This window comes from Aptenodytes forsteri, unplaced genomic scaffold (genome assembly GCF_000699145.1).
Source record: "Aptenodytes forsteri isolate BGI_AS27 unplaced genomic scaffold, ASM69914v1 Scaffold227, whole genome shotgun sequence".
NCBI classification, from domain to species: Eukaryota; Metazoa; Chordata; class Aves; order Sphenisciformes; family Spheniscidae; genus Aptenodytes; species Aptenodytes forsteri.
This window is the reverse complement of record NW_008795365.1, coordinates 3,756,857-3,774,625: the sequence shown is the minus strand read 5'-3', so window position 1 is coordinate 3,774,625 and position 17,769 is coordinate 3,756,857. Positions and strand designations below refer to the sequence as shown.

Genomic DNA, 17,769 nt, shown 5'->3' with positions numbered 1-17,769 from the left:
GTCGGTGCCATTCTAAGCTCCCCAGGGAATGGGCCAGACATACCTATTTGGAGTTTCACCTGCCAAGCTGAGAGAAATCAGTTTCAAAGTGAAAGAACAAGTGTTGGGGGGTCATTTATACACTACCACTGGAATCTTGAAGACAAACAAAGCAGAGCTCCACAACGGATGTGAAACCAGACCCTGAGCTGTATTTGTGCTTTCAAGCATTGTAATGACAGAGGGAGAGGGAAAAACTCTCTCCACTACAAGAGAACAGAAGGCTTCTCATTGCATGGTTTATAGTAAACACCTCTGGACAAGTAGAAATGTGACAGAACAACAAAAGAGCAAGGGCCAAAATGCCTACGTCTGTTCTTGTTTCTGCTAAGATCAGGGTGGACGAGACTGTGCTGTGGACAGATTTAACTGTCATTCAGAAATGGCTGATCCTTAAAAACAAATTAGATCTACTCTACCTTCCACCTTCAGTGAAGGAATAAATGCTAGCTGCTGTGGTTAACATTCTTGTTTACATCATCAGCTCAGGGGCATGCCTCACTGCCCTACAGCTGTATAAAACCCGATCCTCCCTATTTACATAGAAATGTGCGTTTATGCAGCTCTGTCTTATCTGGATCTGGTACTAATACCAAACAGAGCAAAATACCAGTGGTCTCAAAACGAGCCAGCTTGAAACTGATACACAGCAGGCACGCCTACGTAGTGCACACACTGTGTAGGGGTGCACACAAGAGTGGCGGGGCCCTCAGGCTTTCCAAAGATGGGATCCCAGGGTCTGACAGCATTTCCACATCAGAGGTGGTGCTCAATTCAGGACACGCTGCTGCTGGCCCCACGCAAGACAAGCCTGGGAGCCTCAAAGAAACCTTGACAAAGCTGAGCCCCAGAGATGGAATACAGCAAGGGAAGCACAGGTCTCAACCACCCAGCGATCTCAACACAGGCCCTGAGGAGTAAGGAAAGGTAGTGCAAAAGTGCAAAGCCTAAGAACGAATTACGTCTTGTGACTAGCCTCCTAGGAGGCAAACTTGCTTTCCGTGAGACACCAGCTCTTCAAGGATGAAGGTAAAGCAGTCTGTTCTGAAGCTGACAAATGGAAGTCTGTAGCTGCGAAAACAGTCCCGCAATACTGCGTTCCACCATCTGCCTGTTTCATTTCAACTTGCACACTTATCCACGAGACATCTGTATTAGCAGGGCAAAAGTATGTATGGCTAGGGAGAAGCTGTAGGAGTCCTTGAAGTCAAGGTGGCCGAAGTATTTTTGTTGGTGTCCTTGGGCAAAGAAAGCTGCAAAATACAAAGCCTGACTCATCAGGCTGAGCTAATGAGAGCAGTAACTTAGAATTGCGAAAATGTGAGCCAAAAAAGTCAAGCAAGCTAGGAACCTCAAACTAGGTTCTTCTAAAGGAGAAAATAAAATCTAAAAAGAAGAGTGTACTAGCAGAAGAAAAGTGAACCGACTCAGCTGTGTGCACAGGGTGCAGGTCAAGACAGGCTGCATGAGGATGCTTGGTGGAATGAGTAAAAGAAATGAAGAGTCCTCATTTTTTTCTGGGTGACAGCAAGGCCCTTTAGGACTTAAATATTAAAAAAAGGCTTTGTGCTTATTTTCTTAGTGTCACGGCAAGCTGCAGAAGTATTCAGCAGAGCGTATATAAAACTATTTTCACTGGGGAGGAAAGGGGAGACTTACACATTTGTGCTGTTAAATACAACCAGCTTCTCTTCTGTAGTATCTCAGTTGTGTCGTAAGTTTATACACACCTCCAAATAGCAAGTACGGTAGTGTGTTATGACTTACGTGTGGGGTTGCTTTCTATAAATACAAGTGTAACTGTCCTCCTGAATACAAGCTCATTTATTAGTTGAAGCTTCAGTTTCATAGAACATTTGGCTGAAAAAGACCCAATGTCATTTAATCTATGTTCTGCTCCAAGGCAGGATCAACTCTAGCTATCTAATTCCTGTCTGAGGCTTGTCTACGATGATAGGAGATTGAAGATATCAATAGGCAACATACTCCAAAGCTAAACTGTTTTACATTAGACAGGTTTCCCTGATTGTTAGCTTAAATCATCATCATTGTAACAAAGTCCTTCCCTTTTCAAAGTCCACTGTGAAAGAGTTACTTTTTTCCTTCTTTGCATCAACCTTTTATGCATTTGAAGATCACTACTGTATTTCAGATGTCTTCTCTCAACAATCCCAATTGTTTCAACCTTCCTCCGGGGTCACGTTTTTGAGATCTATGATCATTCATGGCACTCTCCTCTGATCTCTTTCCAGTTGGTCCACGTATTTTTTGAATTTTGGAGCCCAAAACATCATGCAAATGTCAAGAGCCATAATGCTCTCAAGCCCTACAACTTTTGCTACTTCTCTGCAACCCACAAGACCTTGTGTGAAAGGAAATCAGGTTAGTTTGGTATGATATGCATTTGACAAATCTACGGGGCTGTTACTCATTTCCTTGTTTCTTCCTACACTGTTAAAATAATTTATTTAATTGTTTCAGTAGTTTTCTACAAAACGAAGTTAAACTCACTGATCTATAATTCCTCGTCCCCTCCTCGTTTCCATTGTGAAAAAGAGACATTATGTTTGCCTTTTTCTTGTCTTCCAGGAACTCCTTCACTTCTCACAGACTTTCAAGGGCACTTGCTAACAGTTGTGCAGCACAGGCCTGGCTGAAGCAAAGAACCCTGAGATGAGTTTCACTATATCAAACTGACTGGGAAAACATCTCACCTAAGTCCCAACTTGTTCTTCCCCTGTTTCAGGCTGAGTTCTTACCTTTGTTATTGACACCAGCTGTGTTTCTCTTTGACAGATACAGTCTTGAAAAGGCATATACTCAGTCATATCAAACATGTTTTCATATTTTGAAAAACAGTAAGAAAATATTCAAGTACTAGTCGTTTCACTGACTGAACATAACGGATGAAGCAGTAGCAAGTGGCTGTAAGCATAACTGATTTAGCAGTATTTTGTGAATTTCCATCAGAACATCTTATTATCACTAAGGGGTCATAAGTGACAAGTATCTCAATGATGTTTTGATAAATGAATTCTAATAAATAAAACTATCCAAAATACCTGCAGACTTAAAATAAACACATACATTTTGCTCATGTTAAGCAAAAGACAGTATTGTCTACTTGTGATTTCTGAATACACTACATGCTTCGATTTTCACTTGTAAATCCCAGCTTTTAGGTGTTAAGATTTTACTGTGAGACTGGGCAGATATACCTTACAATGTTTTCAAATAACAAACCTGAAATTTTATCAATATTGGATTAGGCAACAGAACAGAATAAGAACAGAAAGAAAAATCCAGCCTTCCATAAATAAGGTGGTCTTACTGTATAACCACTAAAATCTCAGCTGAGAAGACTATGTTGTCTGCCCGGTAATAAGCATTTATTTTATCTATGCAAGAATATTATTCTACTATTAGTATCATACTGGTAGCATTACTTGTCACACTAAAACCAAAACCATTTAAGCAGAAAAGCTAGCAACCAACAACAATTTTTTTTCAACACAGCAAGGTATGAACGTTACTGTTGTTTTGCTCAAAAGCTTATCTCCTGACTTACCCAGGGTGAGGGATTTGTGTGTGGAACAGAAAATGATAGCCACTGTGTCTGCTGGTGTGAAACTAGAGTTATTCCTAGAAAAGAAAGAGTTTTAATAACCTCTGATAGCAAAAACCTTCTTAAAACATCATCGATCAAATATATTAATTTGAGGATCCATATACACGTTCACATCACTTTGATCAGGTCTAGTGACAGAAATAATTCTACCCACAAATGAACAGTAGTGTCTGATTTTATTTTTTTTTTAAAGCAGAATTGTTTCTCAGTTGTGGCAAACTCTTTAATGAATATGCTTCCGTCTGAAGGAGAATAATTCTGAACACATGGTATGTAGGACACAACTTTATGCTAGCCAAGGTTATTTTTGCAAACATGCTATATCACAGCAGTGGCCAGCTTGCCTCTGTTAAAAAAGAGAATGACCTATGATTTCTTTTCCTAGTATGTAATGTTAACAAAATGCTCAACTTGGATAGTATATTGAGTCTACACTGAGCACTGCTTAGAATATGTAGTTATCTTCCACTTCAGAGAAAAACTGCATCTAAGGGTTTACACACTGGGAGTAAGGCCAGGAAGGGTGGAAAAATAACATACAGTGAGAGGTATATGACTGGCCAATGGATCACCCTTTGGTCCAAATTAGGAATCAATTTATGAGATTCTAAATATTTACCATACTGAGTTGGTTACTACTTACGGCATTTTAGATTTTACAGTTGGGACATATCTTCCCCCCCAGGTTAGGCCTAGCAGTTCAAAAGTTATTTTAAAATGCCTTCTAAGGTCAGGGTATGATCTTGTCACAGAGAAATTTTCTTGTGGCACTAAAAAAGCATAGTAGCTCGAAGACATTGCACCCTGCTTTGTGATTCTCCTTTATGGATATTGTATAATTTATATAAAGCATATATCTGGAGTCTGCTGTATTGTGGCACTTCCCATTCAGCAGAGTACTGCTAAGAAAAATACTCCAGTAAGCCTAAGTGAGAGGACAATGGTGGATACTCTGACCAGCTCAAGTGATGCACTAAGTCACTGGCTAACACCATTCTCACGGTACTATTTTTTGAGAAGTGAATGTACAACTGTTCTTCATGGTTGATATTTAAAAAGAAAAAAAATAGCTCTACCAAACATTAGTTCAGGACAACTGTCTTTTAAGAATCACCATATAAACGTAACACATTTGACATATACAGAGAAGAGTGAATTGCCAGTCCAGCAAATGTATCTTGAGATGTAAAAAGTCAAACTGAGTTCTCTCTCTCATATGTCATCAGCATGTCTGCAGGGCAAATTATACCTTCAGTGACATCTGTGCAAATCCATTTTTTTCAGTGGATGAGGTATAGCAGTGATTGATTGAGATTTAACAACTCTGTAATTAACACACAAGAAAGGACAGAATTCAGGTCCTGCTCTCTTAGCCTACGAAACTCTAACAGAGAAAATGCAGTAAGGACAGTATGAAATACCAAAATGAGGTCACCCCTATTCAGAAACCTGCCCTTACATATTTGCATAAACTGTATCACCTAAATCAAAGATATCACACAAAACAAATGTTCAAAGGTTCTGATTCAGCACATTCAATTACCTTGTAGAGAAGAGGAAAGTCAAAAACATGAAGCTCATCTGAACAGAAAATACTGGAAGAGAAACAAGTTAAAATTAGACTTACATCACAGAAGTAAAGATCACTTAAATCTCTGCAGTTGCTGTGTACATGCCTTTTGCCCCCATACAACAGGTCAGAAGCTAGGCTAGACCAAGTCTATGCAGAGAAATCCAATGACAGACAACCTTTAAAGACTGTCTGGAAGAACAATATGTATCATTACAGCCAAGAAAGCTAGAGCTAATATCGTGGCTACTCAAGTTCTTCCTGAGGTAACTCTTCTGAATCAAGTATTTCTTGACACGATGAACGGCAGGAAAGTTCACTACTGCATGCTGCACATCTGCAGCATTGGGTTGACAACATAAAGTCTCTCAGACATGCTCTAGTTGCCAAGTATTTAAATTTAGCCCCTTCCTATTTAACAGGAGAAAGTACAATGCGTAAACATGATCACAATAAATATTCTCACACACTGGGTATATTACTCTCCCGATGAACGATCACTGTTAAGAGGAGATCATCATAGACGTTTTAATTCCCTCTGAGACAAAGGCTAATTCCTGAACTGGGCAGTGTACATCAGACAAAGCAGCTTCCGTTCAAGCTCAGTCAGCTTTGTAAGTGCGGACGGTTTTTGAGCATCCTGAGGGGAGCTCTCCTCTCTGCCAGCATTCCTGACACCCGCAGGGGTTGTGGGATGCACAGAGCCCACCCTTGGTCTGCGGATACGTGGGGAGAAGCAGGCAGCTTCCTGCTGTGCTGTGAGCAGCTGCTGGGACTGCAGAGACTGAGCATCGTGCCGGAGCGCAGGAACTCCCCACAGAGCTGGAGGAGAAACCCTGTGACCTGCCCAGACCTTTTCTGGGTGTTTGTGGGTTACGGGGGGAAGGGCTTTTACTTGCAGCAGAATCTGGGGTGGGTTCTCTCCCTTTTCCTTGCAAAACTTGTGAATGCAATAAGGCTAATGTGTCCCATAGGGTAGTGCAAGCCAAGACAATACATTTGATTTTGACCCCAGTTTACAACTGGGCAACATGGCAGGGATATTAGCTATTACCAGTGACATTTTCCATTCTCTTACATACATTTCCTAGGATGTATAAATGTCACCTCAGCATGCACTTAATTCTTCCTTCAGAACTAAGGAGACAATACATTTGATTTTGACCCCAGTTTACAACTGGGCAACATGGCAGGGATATTAGCTATTACCAGTGACATTTTCCATTCTCTTACATACATTTCCTAGGATGTATAAATGTCACCTCAGCATGCACTTAATTCTTCTTTCATGAACTAAGGAAGAAATCCATTGTTGCTGAATTACAATTTTTCTGCAAATAAGTACATTAATTTAATATGCACAGAAAAAAATCCCTTAATACATATAATTCTGTAAAGCAATAAGCATGTGTTGCTACCAATTATCCCGTGTGCATATTTTGCTGTGGCTAGAATATTAACATAAAAATTACATAAAAACATTAATCAGCAGAATAAGAAATGCAATTTCATCTCAAACTCCTCGTGCTACTTTCACATCCTAGTATAACACAACACACACATCCAGCCAACACATCCAATGGCGGTACAGAAACTTTTTCTAGAATACAATGTGCATATCCATCTCCACAACTTCCTTGTTTTTTTGTTTTATAAATATTTTAGAAAAAAACAAATGTCTAATATGTTCCAAGCAGTTCCAATGCTCATGTTAATATTCTTACTAAGAAACTCCAGTTATGCACACTGGCAATGAAAATGTATATATAATGATTTTCAGTGTATCGCACTGCAAGTGGTATACATAATTACACATGGCACAAATGCAGAGTTGTCTTGCAGAGAAATAAAAGACAAGAAAGGCAATGAAAGCAACCACTCTACACCAACTGTTCAAGGAAGAACATGCCTTTTTAACTAAAAAAAGAACTTTTTTTTTCCCAAAGTAGCAGTCAGCACAGTAACATAAAATTACTTCATTCTGAGTTTCTCTGCATGTTAAGTCAGAGTTGAAAATTTCCATATCCCTCTTTTTTTGCTGACAACTCTGCACTGATTTAAGTGCATCTGGGATGTGGTCCTTCTCAGGTGCCTATGCAAAGAAGTTATTTCCTCCATTTTGAAAAAAAGCTCCTTAGCATGGCTTTCTTCTTCTTTGCTTTCAGAATAAAGTATTTATACAGTACCATTTATAATTCCATATAGTATTTTATACACGTATAGCGTTCATAATCCAAAAACCTGCCACAATTAGGATAGAATAAGAACTGACCCACAAAGAGCAGGGGCAAATTTCCTCCTGACTTTAGTGGAGGTTGGTTTGATAGAAGATACATTATTTTTATTAGACAGAAACATGCGCACATACACACACTTCAAGGTAGGTGATGCATTGATTTCTTGAAATCTAACAGCTTTAGAGTGTATGAGATGTGACATACTGTAGTATACTGTAGTTACCTCTCCCCCAAGCAAAGTGAAACTCCTGTCTCCGGACAGTATGAAGCAAGATGGGAATTCCCTACTGGGAGAGGAGACGGTGCCTGTATACCACTGCCTTTTCCTGGGAAGTAGTGATCTGCCAGTGTATTTTTAACTGATGGCAAGGATACCAGCAGTCTATTCTCATGTGTGTGTTATTTAAGGCTGAATGACTAGAGTGCTTCTAAAACAAACTCTGCAAGAAATGCGTTCATCCACAGAAATATATCAACACATTCAAACTCCCAACTAGTTTCTAGGTTTATAATACGGTAAGGAAGAACTATTTACAAGTTATAACAGTGCTTTTGAGTAACAGCTCAAACCCAAATCTTTCCTTTCTCTTTGGAATGCAACATCTGTGCATTTACGGTTGTTTAATAACAAAAAAGACAAAACAGAATGGCCGTAAACACTTGGAAAGTAATATCATGCCCCTTTAGAAAGGGAGGACCACTGAGCAATCTCAGGCACACCTAAATAGCAGGCTTCATCCCTCTCTAAATGCTTACTCAATCCCTAAAAGCATCCAGCCCCTAAGAAGTCTGGTAATCAGGTTTACTAGACGCATTAAAAGTACAAGCTCTAGCCCCATGCCAGTATCCCTGCAGCCCCACACTTTCCAGTACATATAGCTCATTACACACCTGAAACACAGATAAGAGAGATGCTTTAAGGCTGAACTTACTTATGAACACTATTATAATCAAGCTAAATTTATCAAGGTCAATATTTGGATTGGCGAAAGTATCACAGAATGTTGTGTAGATGATCATCAGGAGCACACAGCTGCTGATAGCGCCAAATGGAGGCTTCTTCCTTTCAAGCCAGTCCTTGATGTACCTTCGGACAATCTGAAACACAGAAACCAACAGGTTGCCTCTTTCCAAAGATGCAGGGAGCCAAGTTGGGCATCACAAAGTGAATCTGACAGCAGAAAGACACAAAGAGAAGAGAGTAATTTGGATGACGGCCACAGTGGATTTCAAAGCTTCCCTGCCACACAACTCTTCTTCTGGGGAATTTAACATTTGTAGTGCAACTTCCACTGGGCGTCCATAATGAGAGTATATTTTCAAGTACATTCAAATCCATCCTTAATCATGCCAAATGTTCTTTGCTAGCTGTCACTGAGACATGCCCATTAAGCCTCCCCAAAGTTTATCTCCTCTGCTGATACTAATGGATGTATGTAATTATCACAGTCCCCTTTGCATCAACAGACAATTCCAAGTGCAACTTTGGGAATCTTAAAAATCTGACATCTTCAGGAATTTCATGACGGTAGATAATCGAAAGTGATCCATGGAACATTTTAATATTTAAATAGCTAGCGATGCACCAGAAGTTTTTAATTAAATTATAACTCAAGCTTGAAAAGCAAAAGTGCATGTGTTGTGGGAGTTTAAATAATTCAAACTCTGAATATCTAGAGTTTTTGTAAATCCAAAGACAAATGCCATTTGCACGTTTTTAGAATACCAGAATTAACACATGAAAACAAGGAAACCTTAGCAGAACTTTTGCACTTTCAGGAAACAGAATCTGAAGTTGTATTTCAAGAATTTTTTAGAAACAACTATAAATTTTAAAGTAACTTCAACTTTCAAATTATGCCAAATACTACAGGACTAAGCCTTAGCAGATACAATGCATCTATTTCAGCCCTGCCTGGGGAGTCGCTTTTAGTTTTTCTCTTTACTTTATATGGTTTGAAAAAACTTTTTAAAGCTTTTATCATACAGCTGCCATTTGTGTTAATTTTTCAGCAATCACATTATCTTGCCTAATTTCTCCCGAGACCTCCCAATGTTCTCTGTTACCATGCTCCTTCCGAAATAATAGCACGAGACCCTGAAACACTTCTACCAGAGGGCTCTAAATGTGTCTCGTTACCTTCCCATAGCGGTACCATTAATAAACATCACCAGTATCGGTTTAGTAATACAGAACATTTTAGAGATATTCAAGATTAATACCAAAGCATCATCACCAATGCTACCATAGGACCTTTTCACACACTAACTGCCAAAGCTGCAGGATTGACCTCACAGCTGTCAGTTTTCCTCACTGCCTTCCCAGCTTGTTTGCAAGCTTCTCAACAGGGAAGTCCTGGAAGCAGCTATCCCAGTGACCACAGCAAATAGACTTCATCGACCACATGGCAGGGCAGATACTAAAAATTTGGCACACGGGGTTCACGCAAAGCTAAGCAGGCTGAAGACCAGCACTTACCTCCCAGCACTTCTGTGCTTCTCGCTGATGAAAAATAACAGATTTACAAGAATCCATGTAAGGGAATGCTCAACACCCCAGTGAAAACACCCAACTTTAAGTTTCACACTTGCCAGATGTTAAAGAGAACACAACTGAGAATATACGGCCAAACTCCTGAAAGAGCATCCAACGGAGCTCCTTCAGCCACCTCCTCATATGCCACCAGGTAGGAATAAACCACTACATTGACGAAAGAGAGGCAAGAAAGCTGAGTGAAGACATTTAGTGTGCAGTGTGAAAGACATCAAATGGGAAGACCAGATTAGTCTAATTTGAGCAGATTTGGGACTCTGTAATTATGAGAAGCAAAAAGCAAAGTTTTTCACCTCTAAAGTGAGTGTGTTTTAAGGAAGTTAAAAAAAAATTCCTATTATCCCATAAATTAAGGTCACATTGGGGAAAAAGAAGAGCTACTTAAAACCACCTATTTATTTAGGGTCCTTCCAGAAGATTTATACTGAAAGTAACGAGATGTTGAAAAAGAAAAGTGATAGTTAATTATGCCACAATACAACTTGTACTGGAGGTATTTATTACAAAAATGATAACCTTGTGTCTGTACAAGGTATAATTATAACATACTTGACAATAATAACTTTATATACATATTTAAAAATGACTGACATATAAGAGAAAGAAAAAACATTTTAAAAATGAAACCGCAAGCAGTATTTCCTCAAAAGGCTGATATCTTCTCAAAATATCCACCTCTATCTAGTCTGGAATTATTGTGAATCAACAACCATAAATACCAGTACGGCTTCTTACTGCACATTGTATTTTAAAAAAAATGACATAGTCGGACCCTGAAGAACTAAATCGTGGCTTCAGGATATCATCTAATCAACCCAGTGCATTGCTAACACTTACATACTGTAAAAACACAGACAAAATACATCCTCTCTAACACAGAATCCCATACATTTTGATCTTCTCACAAGGTTCAAGATCTATAATTTCAGAGGTCAATTCAGCCTATGATCACTGACTCAAGGTGATCTGAATTCTTGTATAACTTAAGAGGGGAGAGATATAACCCTACAGGTATCTGTAAAAACTCAACTAGATTTTTCACAGGGAAGCTCATGTCAGCTGATTCATTTTGACTGAAAAACAATCCATTTATTACTTATTCATGCCCTGCAGAGTTGTTTCAGGACAAAGATGCTTTGAAAGCCTTTTAATTCTTAACCTAATTCTGTAACTTTTCAGGGTTAACACAGAACTTAAAAAATATTGTGAAGATTTGTAGTGAAATAACAATAAATCCCACAAATACAATAAAGACAACACACAATAAAGTACAGAGCCAGCCAGCCAGCGAACCCTGTTGTTCTGTGGTGCCGGCACTCTCTGACAGGAAGTCTAATAGAGGTTGAAAAGCCACGAGCAACGCAGATTGAAATGATTAAATAAAGAATCTCATAGGCAATTCGGAGACTGGACAGAGATATTACGCTTCATTTGTCTGCAAACACAGCAAAAGCTAACACAATCATTTTTGCATGTATGGCCTGTATGAAGGATGCCAGACTTAGGCACCTTACTGGTGTGTCACCTCTCAGTTGAAATTACAAAGTCCAGTATTTTGAAGTACATACCAGTACAATGGAGGACAAGGGAGGGACAAGCACCGCAGAAACAAGCAGTTGAGAAAAAGTCTGAACTGATACTCCTGTGAAAAGATGAACTTACAGCCTGGGGTAGAAATGTGAATGACTGACATCCAAAATACATGCATCAGACCGGCACACTGATGGAAAAGAGCAAAAAGAGGAGTACTCTTCAGATGCAGTAATTCCACAGTTCCTAGTGAAAGGGAATTCCTCACATAAAAAAATGCAGTTAAAAACAACATCTTGGGGAGGGGGGCAGAGATATTGGAAGAATAATCATTATACGAAACATAACAGCATTTAAAAACATACTTTACAAGGGGAAATGCTGCAGAATGCTCCCATGTTGCAGAGAACGCATGCATAAATTTTTAAGGTACAAATCTCAAGGTACAAAGGCCTTGCAACCCGTATCCCTGCTGAGACTCCTGCAGAATTACTTCTGCAAGGAGGGCTTTGGGGCCTCTGGTCCTATGGTAGTGATCACATGAAGCATGATGAACTGCAAAGATTTTTGTGCAGATTTAAATGCCAACCTCAAAGAACAAGGAATTCCTGATGGCTGACCCGGAGGTTGCACATGAAAGAACAGTGCATGGTGAATCCTTCCCTCAAACTGTGGTTTAGTGGAGAGAAGACAGGAAGAGAAGCAAAACTTTGTAGTAGGTGATATTTTATAAATAACCTGCATGATGGAAGATGCTGATAAACTCACAGAAAAGTTAGACGATAAAAGAACATAAATCTGTCCGTCAGGTAACTACTTCCTGGTGACTACGTCCTGGCAATCTCCAAAGGTTTTTGGAAAGGCATCAGCTCAAATTTGCTTCAAAACACAGTTCCAGGCTCAAACTTTCCTCTTGACCGGGATTTAATTTTTAACAACAAATGAATGTAATTACACATGAATTAACAGTAGTGTCCCCATTTCAATTCAGTTCTTCTAGCAGAATGGTTACATCCACAGTATTTCTCCTCCAGGCTGCTCCGTATCCTGCCATAACCTCCTTGTCTGAACGCCAGCCTCAATAAGCAAATGGGCTAACTGCTCGTATGTTTAATTCACTTAACATCCCCTCTACAAAGAAACACAATCTGCTATTCCAGGAAAGCAGGTAAATAACGCTCATCTGTTATAAGATCATACATGAAAATAGCAGAAGATATATTATAGAAAAACAATTCACTTATCGTCAGTAAAATACAGCTAGACTGTTTCCACCTACCTGCTGAAGCGCTGGACATACAAGATAAAAAATGCAATAAGCAATGTCATTCATTAATGTTCATTATTAATTGAACTAAATAGGGCAAGGAGCTCCTCCCCACCATGTATATGGAATGGAATAATTTCTGACATTTGTAATACAGTACATTTTTAAAAAACTACCTAGGTATTCAACTTAATTTTTTTTTTAAACCCATGAATTTAAAAAAACCCAGGGGAAATGGTTATGAAGTCACCTTTTCTGTTTCCATTATACACAGAAGACTATCTCTTGGTATTTACATCATTATGCAAAGTAAATTTTTCCTTATTCTATCAACACTTTTGGACTGATTTAATCTTTAACAGAATTTACAATGTTTTTACTGCACTTCTGCTCCTCTTGTTTATTATGTATTGGTATGTACTTCTAAGTACCTGGGAAAAACACTTGGGGCTTTACCATTTCAACAAAGAGACACAAGTAATTTTTTCCTTGTGTTGAAACACACAAGGAAACAAGCTGAAAGTATGCTGGATTATCACTATACCTAAATGCTGCAGTTACCTTATTTACTTTGTCTTTTAAGGTAAGATTCCTAACTCATTCTTAACTAATGTTGTTACTACTTATAGCAACAGACCTTTGCAATGAACTCTGCAATGCAGAAGTTTCTTTTGAAAAGCTTTGAGTCAGGCTAGATATTTGCAACAGTTTAATAACTTCTCAATATCTCTTCTTATATAGTGATGGCAAACCAAGAAAGAAGACTGCATGGAATATTGGGAACTACTTCAGTGAAGCTTGGAAGACATGAAAGGGGGGAAAATTGGAGAAAAAGTGAACTAAGATGACAGCGACTGTGAAAAACAGTAGAAAGAATCAGATACTGGAATGGAAAGGAGATCATGCGGGTTGTAGAAATGACATAAATAAGATGGAACATCCTTCATAGATTTCTATAGCATAGCCACCCTCCATATATCCAAGGTCTGCATCACAGTTCAAATGCACAGACCCTTTTCCAAAGCAGAGCTCCTATCACTTCAGCCAGACCCCGTCCTGACAATTTTATAGGGACCGTACCTGTGTGAAGGCACGCATTCTCACCTGTTCCTATATACTGCTATAAAGTCCCAAACTTTGTACTGGTTCACCCACCTTTCTATACCTTGTAGGACATCATCAAATGTCACATCTATCCTTATTTTATGGAGTGTGCAATCTACTATTTCTTTATTGAAGATGGGATGGAAAAAACCAAAACATTTTTGCAATCGGGGGGGGGGGATCTTTTTTACAAGCATCTTGTTTTCTTTCCTCAGCTTACCAAACTCCCCTAAAAGCTATCTTGCTCCATTATGTCAGTCAGTTTACTCCCAAGAGATAGGTCCTGACACATATATGCTTTCAAAGCAAGTTTTATAAAACCCACACGAGGCCATTTTCAAAATTAACTTTCACATTTTGGGGTAATTTACAACTGGTACTTTAAAACCTTACAAACAGGTACAACATGGCAAAAATGTAAGGGGAGCCTGTAGCAGCGGTACATGTTTTCTTCACATTTTGTATTTCTGTGGAGGCTAGGTTCTGTTCCCTGTTTGAGTCAAGCGTCAGAAGAGAGCGAACTGTGGTCTGAAGGCTGTTTATCTGCCATCTCAGTTTCCTGCAACAAGCTTCCAGAAGCGCTCATCTCCCAGGGTACCACTCCTCCTCCCTGCAGCTCTCCTGGACTTTGTAGAGAAAGTAGGGCTACTTCCATGTGGATTTAAGTTACAAGAACAAAAGGATTTGACACTGTTCCCTTTTTATAACGGTTTCTTTAACTGTTGTTTCCCCCACCCACCCACTATAAACAAACATTAGGCTTAGGTGAACAGCACCTTCTACTCCCTAGCAACTGCCACCTACCTTTCCCTTTCAATTTCTTATTCTTTAAAAATAAATACATTGCTAAGCTTTTTAGTTTCAATTTCACTGACAGCTTGTATTGCAACATAGCACCCTTTTAGAATTGTGTTTATAAGCACGCTTCCCAAATGCTGATAGGGTTCCTCTGGAACATTTTGGGCAATGATGCAGAAGGCACTTAAAATCCTTTACTTGTAGGACATCAAGATTTTTTTGTGTGACTAGATTCAGCGAGGATTTCTGTACAACTGGCTCCATTTTATAGATTTGAGAAGAAGAACTACTTAGAATCGTAACATTAATTTTAGCTTTAGTTAAGGTCTGTTTAATGTGAAGTGCCCACTTTACGCTAGCAGACAAATTACCAATGGGGCAACTAGAGAATGCATGAATGATAATGTACAGACAAGCTTTTTATTATTTATTCATAGAAAACAGCGGGTTTTGGTGTGCTGCTTTGAAAAATGTTCAAACTAGTAGAATATAATGAAAGCACAGTGAAAATTCTATTTCATTAACATTTAATCATAAATTGCTCTTTAATATAAAACATAAAATAAAAGTCTGTCATAAGCACTTAGGTGTAGAGAATGGAGAAAGTCTGCAAAAAGGGGAAAGGAAATATTGCTGTGGTTTTCACTGTTCCTGTTATCTGTCACTTCAGAAGAAAAAAGAAACCAAAGAAACAACAGTCTTCAGCCAAATCTCACAACTGGTCATGAAGAAACTGCTTAGACATTTCTCAAAACCTTACATTTTGCTGGCTAAAAGTATTACCAACATCTATAGAAAAGGAAACAATTATTTTAGCAAAATCACAACAGCTCAGGAGCAGCAATCTTCATCAGAACTCTGCTACCCAGGAAAAAAATAATCAGAACTTCAAGCTGCCAGAGTAAATTCAAAAATCCTTCCCATGAAATACCTATTACCATGTTTATCGTATAACAAGTATTCTCAAATTCCCCTTAGAGGTATACAAGAGTGGTGCACAAATAACAAGCTCTTACACACTACAGCTCTTCAAGGCTTACAGAACATTAGATCTTCATAGCATACTATAGATTATGTCTCTTTTCAAGACCTCTTGTCAGAGAGGTCTTATTCATTACTCTATAAACACAAATACCAATACTGATTTGAGTAACATCATACTGTCAATTAGCAAAACACATCTGTAGACACAGAGGATGCACGCCACAGTTTTTTTTAGGTTTAGGTTTAGACACCCTGCACATCTCTGACAAAGAACAGAGCGAGTCTCCTTATTGAAGACCATCTATCAGTAACTGCTATCTGTAAGACTCAGTGCCTTTCTGATAACATATCTTCCTCCTCCCTTCAACAGTTCTTTACCTAACAATTTTCTGATAACATATCTTCCTCCTCCCTTCTTCAACAGTTCTTTCTTTACCTAACAAATGGCAGCCACTACCTGAGCAGAGCCTGTACCTGCAGCCCCTTACACATTTCATTGTCAGCAGCTAGAAAAGCGTGTTTGACTCCTGTCAATGGCAGTCTTGCCACACTGAAAAATTGTTTGAGAAACAGTAGAAAATAAGCATCAATTACACTATTGTGACTTCTTTCTCCCAGCCATCATTAAAAATTCTGACAAGTCAGCCAAGCAACCAAAACTCTTGATACAATTTTGCCATAAAGCAAACAAAAAACCCCAAACAAAACAAATCATCTCATCTGCACCTTCTCATCTGCTTTGCTCATATCCCAGGGGCTGCTCAAACAGCCAGCTCTGCAGCCTGCTCAGGAAATGAGCGTTTAGGCAACACAGGTTTTCCCAGAGGCAAGATTTTTTTAAAGGAAAATAAAGCCCGTGGAGAATGTTTCCTTTAAGCAGCCTTCTCTGTTTTACACTGCTGTGGATCGAGCGTAAAGCCTCTTGATCACAGCTGAGTTAGGAAGGCTGAAGAGAAGCAATCCTCCAGGCAGGCAGGCTCCAAGCTCGTTTTTTTCCCCAGTCAAGCTCTTTGCTACACGGTAACTTTATAAGAGGCATTCTTCCACTGACTTTTCTGCTGAACGGTATGACTGTGCATAGTAAGGAATTGACATTGTGGGCATGAAATGATAAATTAGAAGTAATGCTGAAACTGTCATTCATGAATTGTGGGCCGTTATCTCTTAATGCGTCTGGAATCCCACAGTGAGCAACTTGTGATTCACAAAGCAGTATTACGTTGCTGTGCCACGTTGTGCAACAGTTAGTAATGAGTGAGTAGTGGTCTACGAACTAAATGCAAAACTTCCCATTTAGTTGGGAGCAGATCCATGCCACCTCCAGATGAAGGGCAAGCAGACCTATCACTATCTCTTGGTGTCAGTCCTTTTCTTGCTTATTGTTTTTCCTTGACTACTGCACGTTATTTTTGGATATCCACCTTCAAAAATGGCTTCTATTCCTATCTGGGCAGGTTGGTTTACCTTTGTACAGTTCTACCTAATCAAGACAATCAATGTAAACTACCCTTGGCATTTTTAATCTGTAGCTATCCTTAGCATTTCCTCTCTTCCATATCCTCTGAACAGATATAATCAAGCGCATTAACTTTAGAAACAAAGTCTTTGTGCAATGTGAGCTATTTCTGTTGATCATTCATTTCCAGAAACGGCTTCAAACACTTTTAAAGGAGAATCATCCTATTTCTTGTTGAAGTGTATTTATAAAAAAACAAGATGCTTAAATAAATTTGTGATTGAGTTACACAAGCTTTAAGTCTCTATTTTTTTTCTTTCAGTCTTTATCAGAACTCCAAAATCACATCTGTTCTCAGCTAAGTCTCGTCACAATTCTGATTTTGAACTTCTGATCATTCAGAGCACGTATTTCATATGCTTACTGCTCAATTCATGTTACTTAGCCTTACTATTTGGTGCAGCCAAAAAAAACCCCAACTCTACCAGTTACCTCACGTAGCAATTTCTTCTAACATCTTTCAAAAGTAACATGCCATTATACATATAGATGAAAGTCCTCTTGAAATTTTGCAATCATTTTGTCTAGCAATCTACCATCAT

General features: G+C 38.9%; 1 protein-coding gene across 1 annotated transcript in view; it reads right to left on the bottom strand.

Annotated features, from left to right (window-relative positions):
* SLC10A7 (solute carrier family 10 member 7) overlaps positions 1-17,769 on the bottom strand; it is a gene marked incomplete at its 5' end in the record, with an annotated part of 150,493 nt that overhangs the window by 17,758 nt on the left and 114,966 nt on the right. Inside the window, 3 exons of the mRNA XM_019472334.1 lie at positions 3,608-3,681; positions 5,211-5,262; positions 8,407-8,572. Coding sequence (XP_019327879.1) covers positions 3,608-3,681; positions 5,211-5,262; positions 8,407-8,572 — 292 coding nt within the window. The remainder of the gene's footprint in view (positions 1-3,607; positions 3,682-5,210; positions 5,263-8,406; positions 8,573-17,769) is intronic.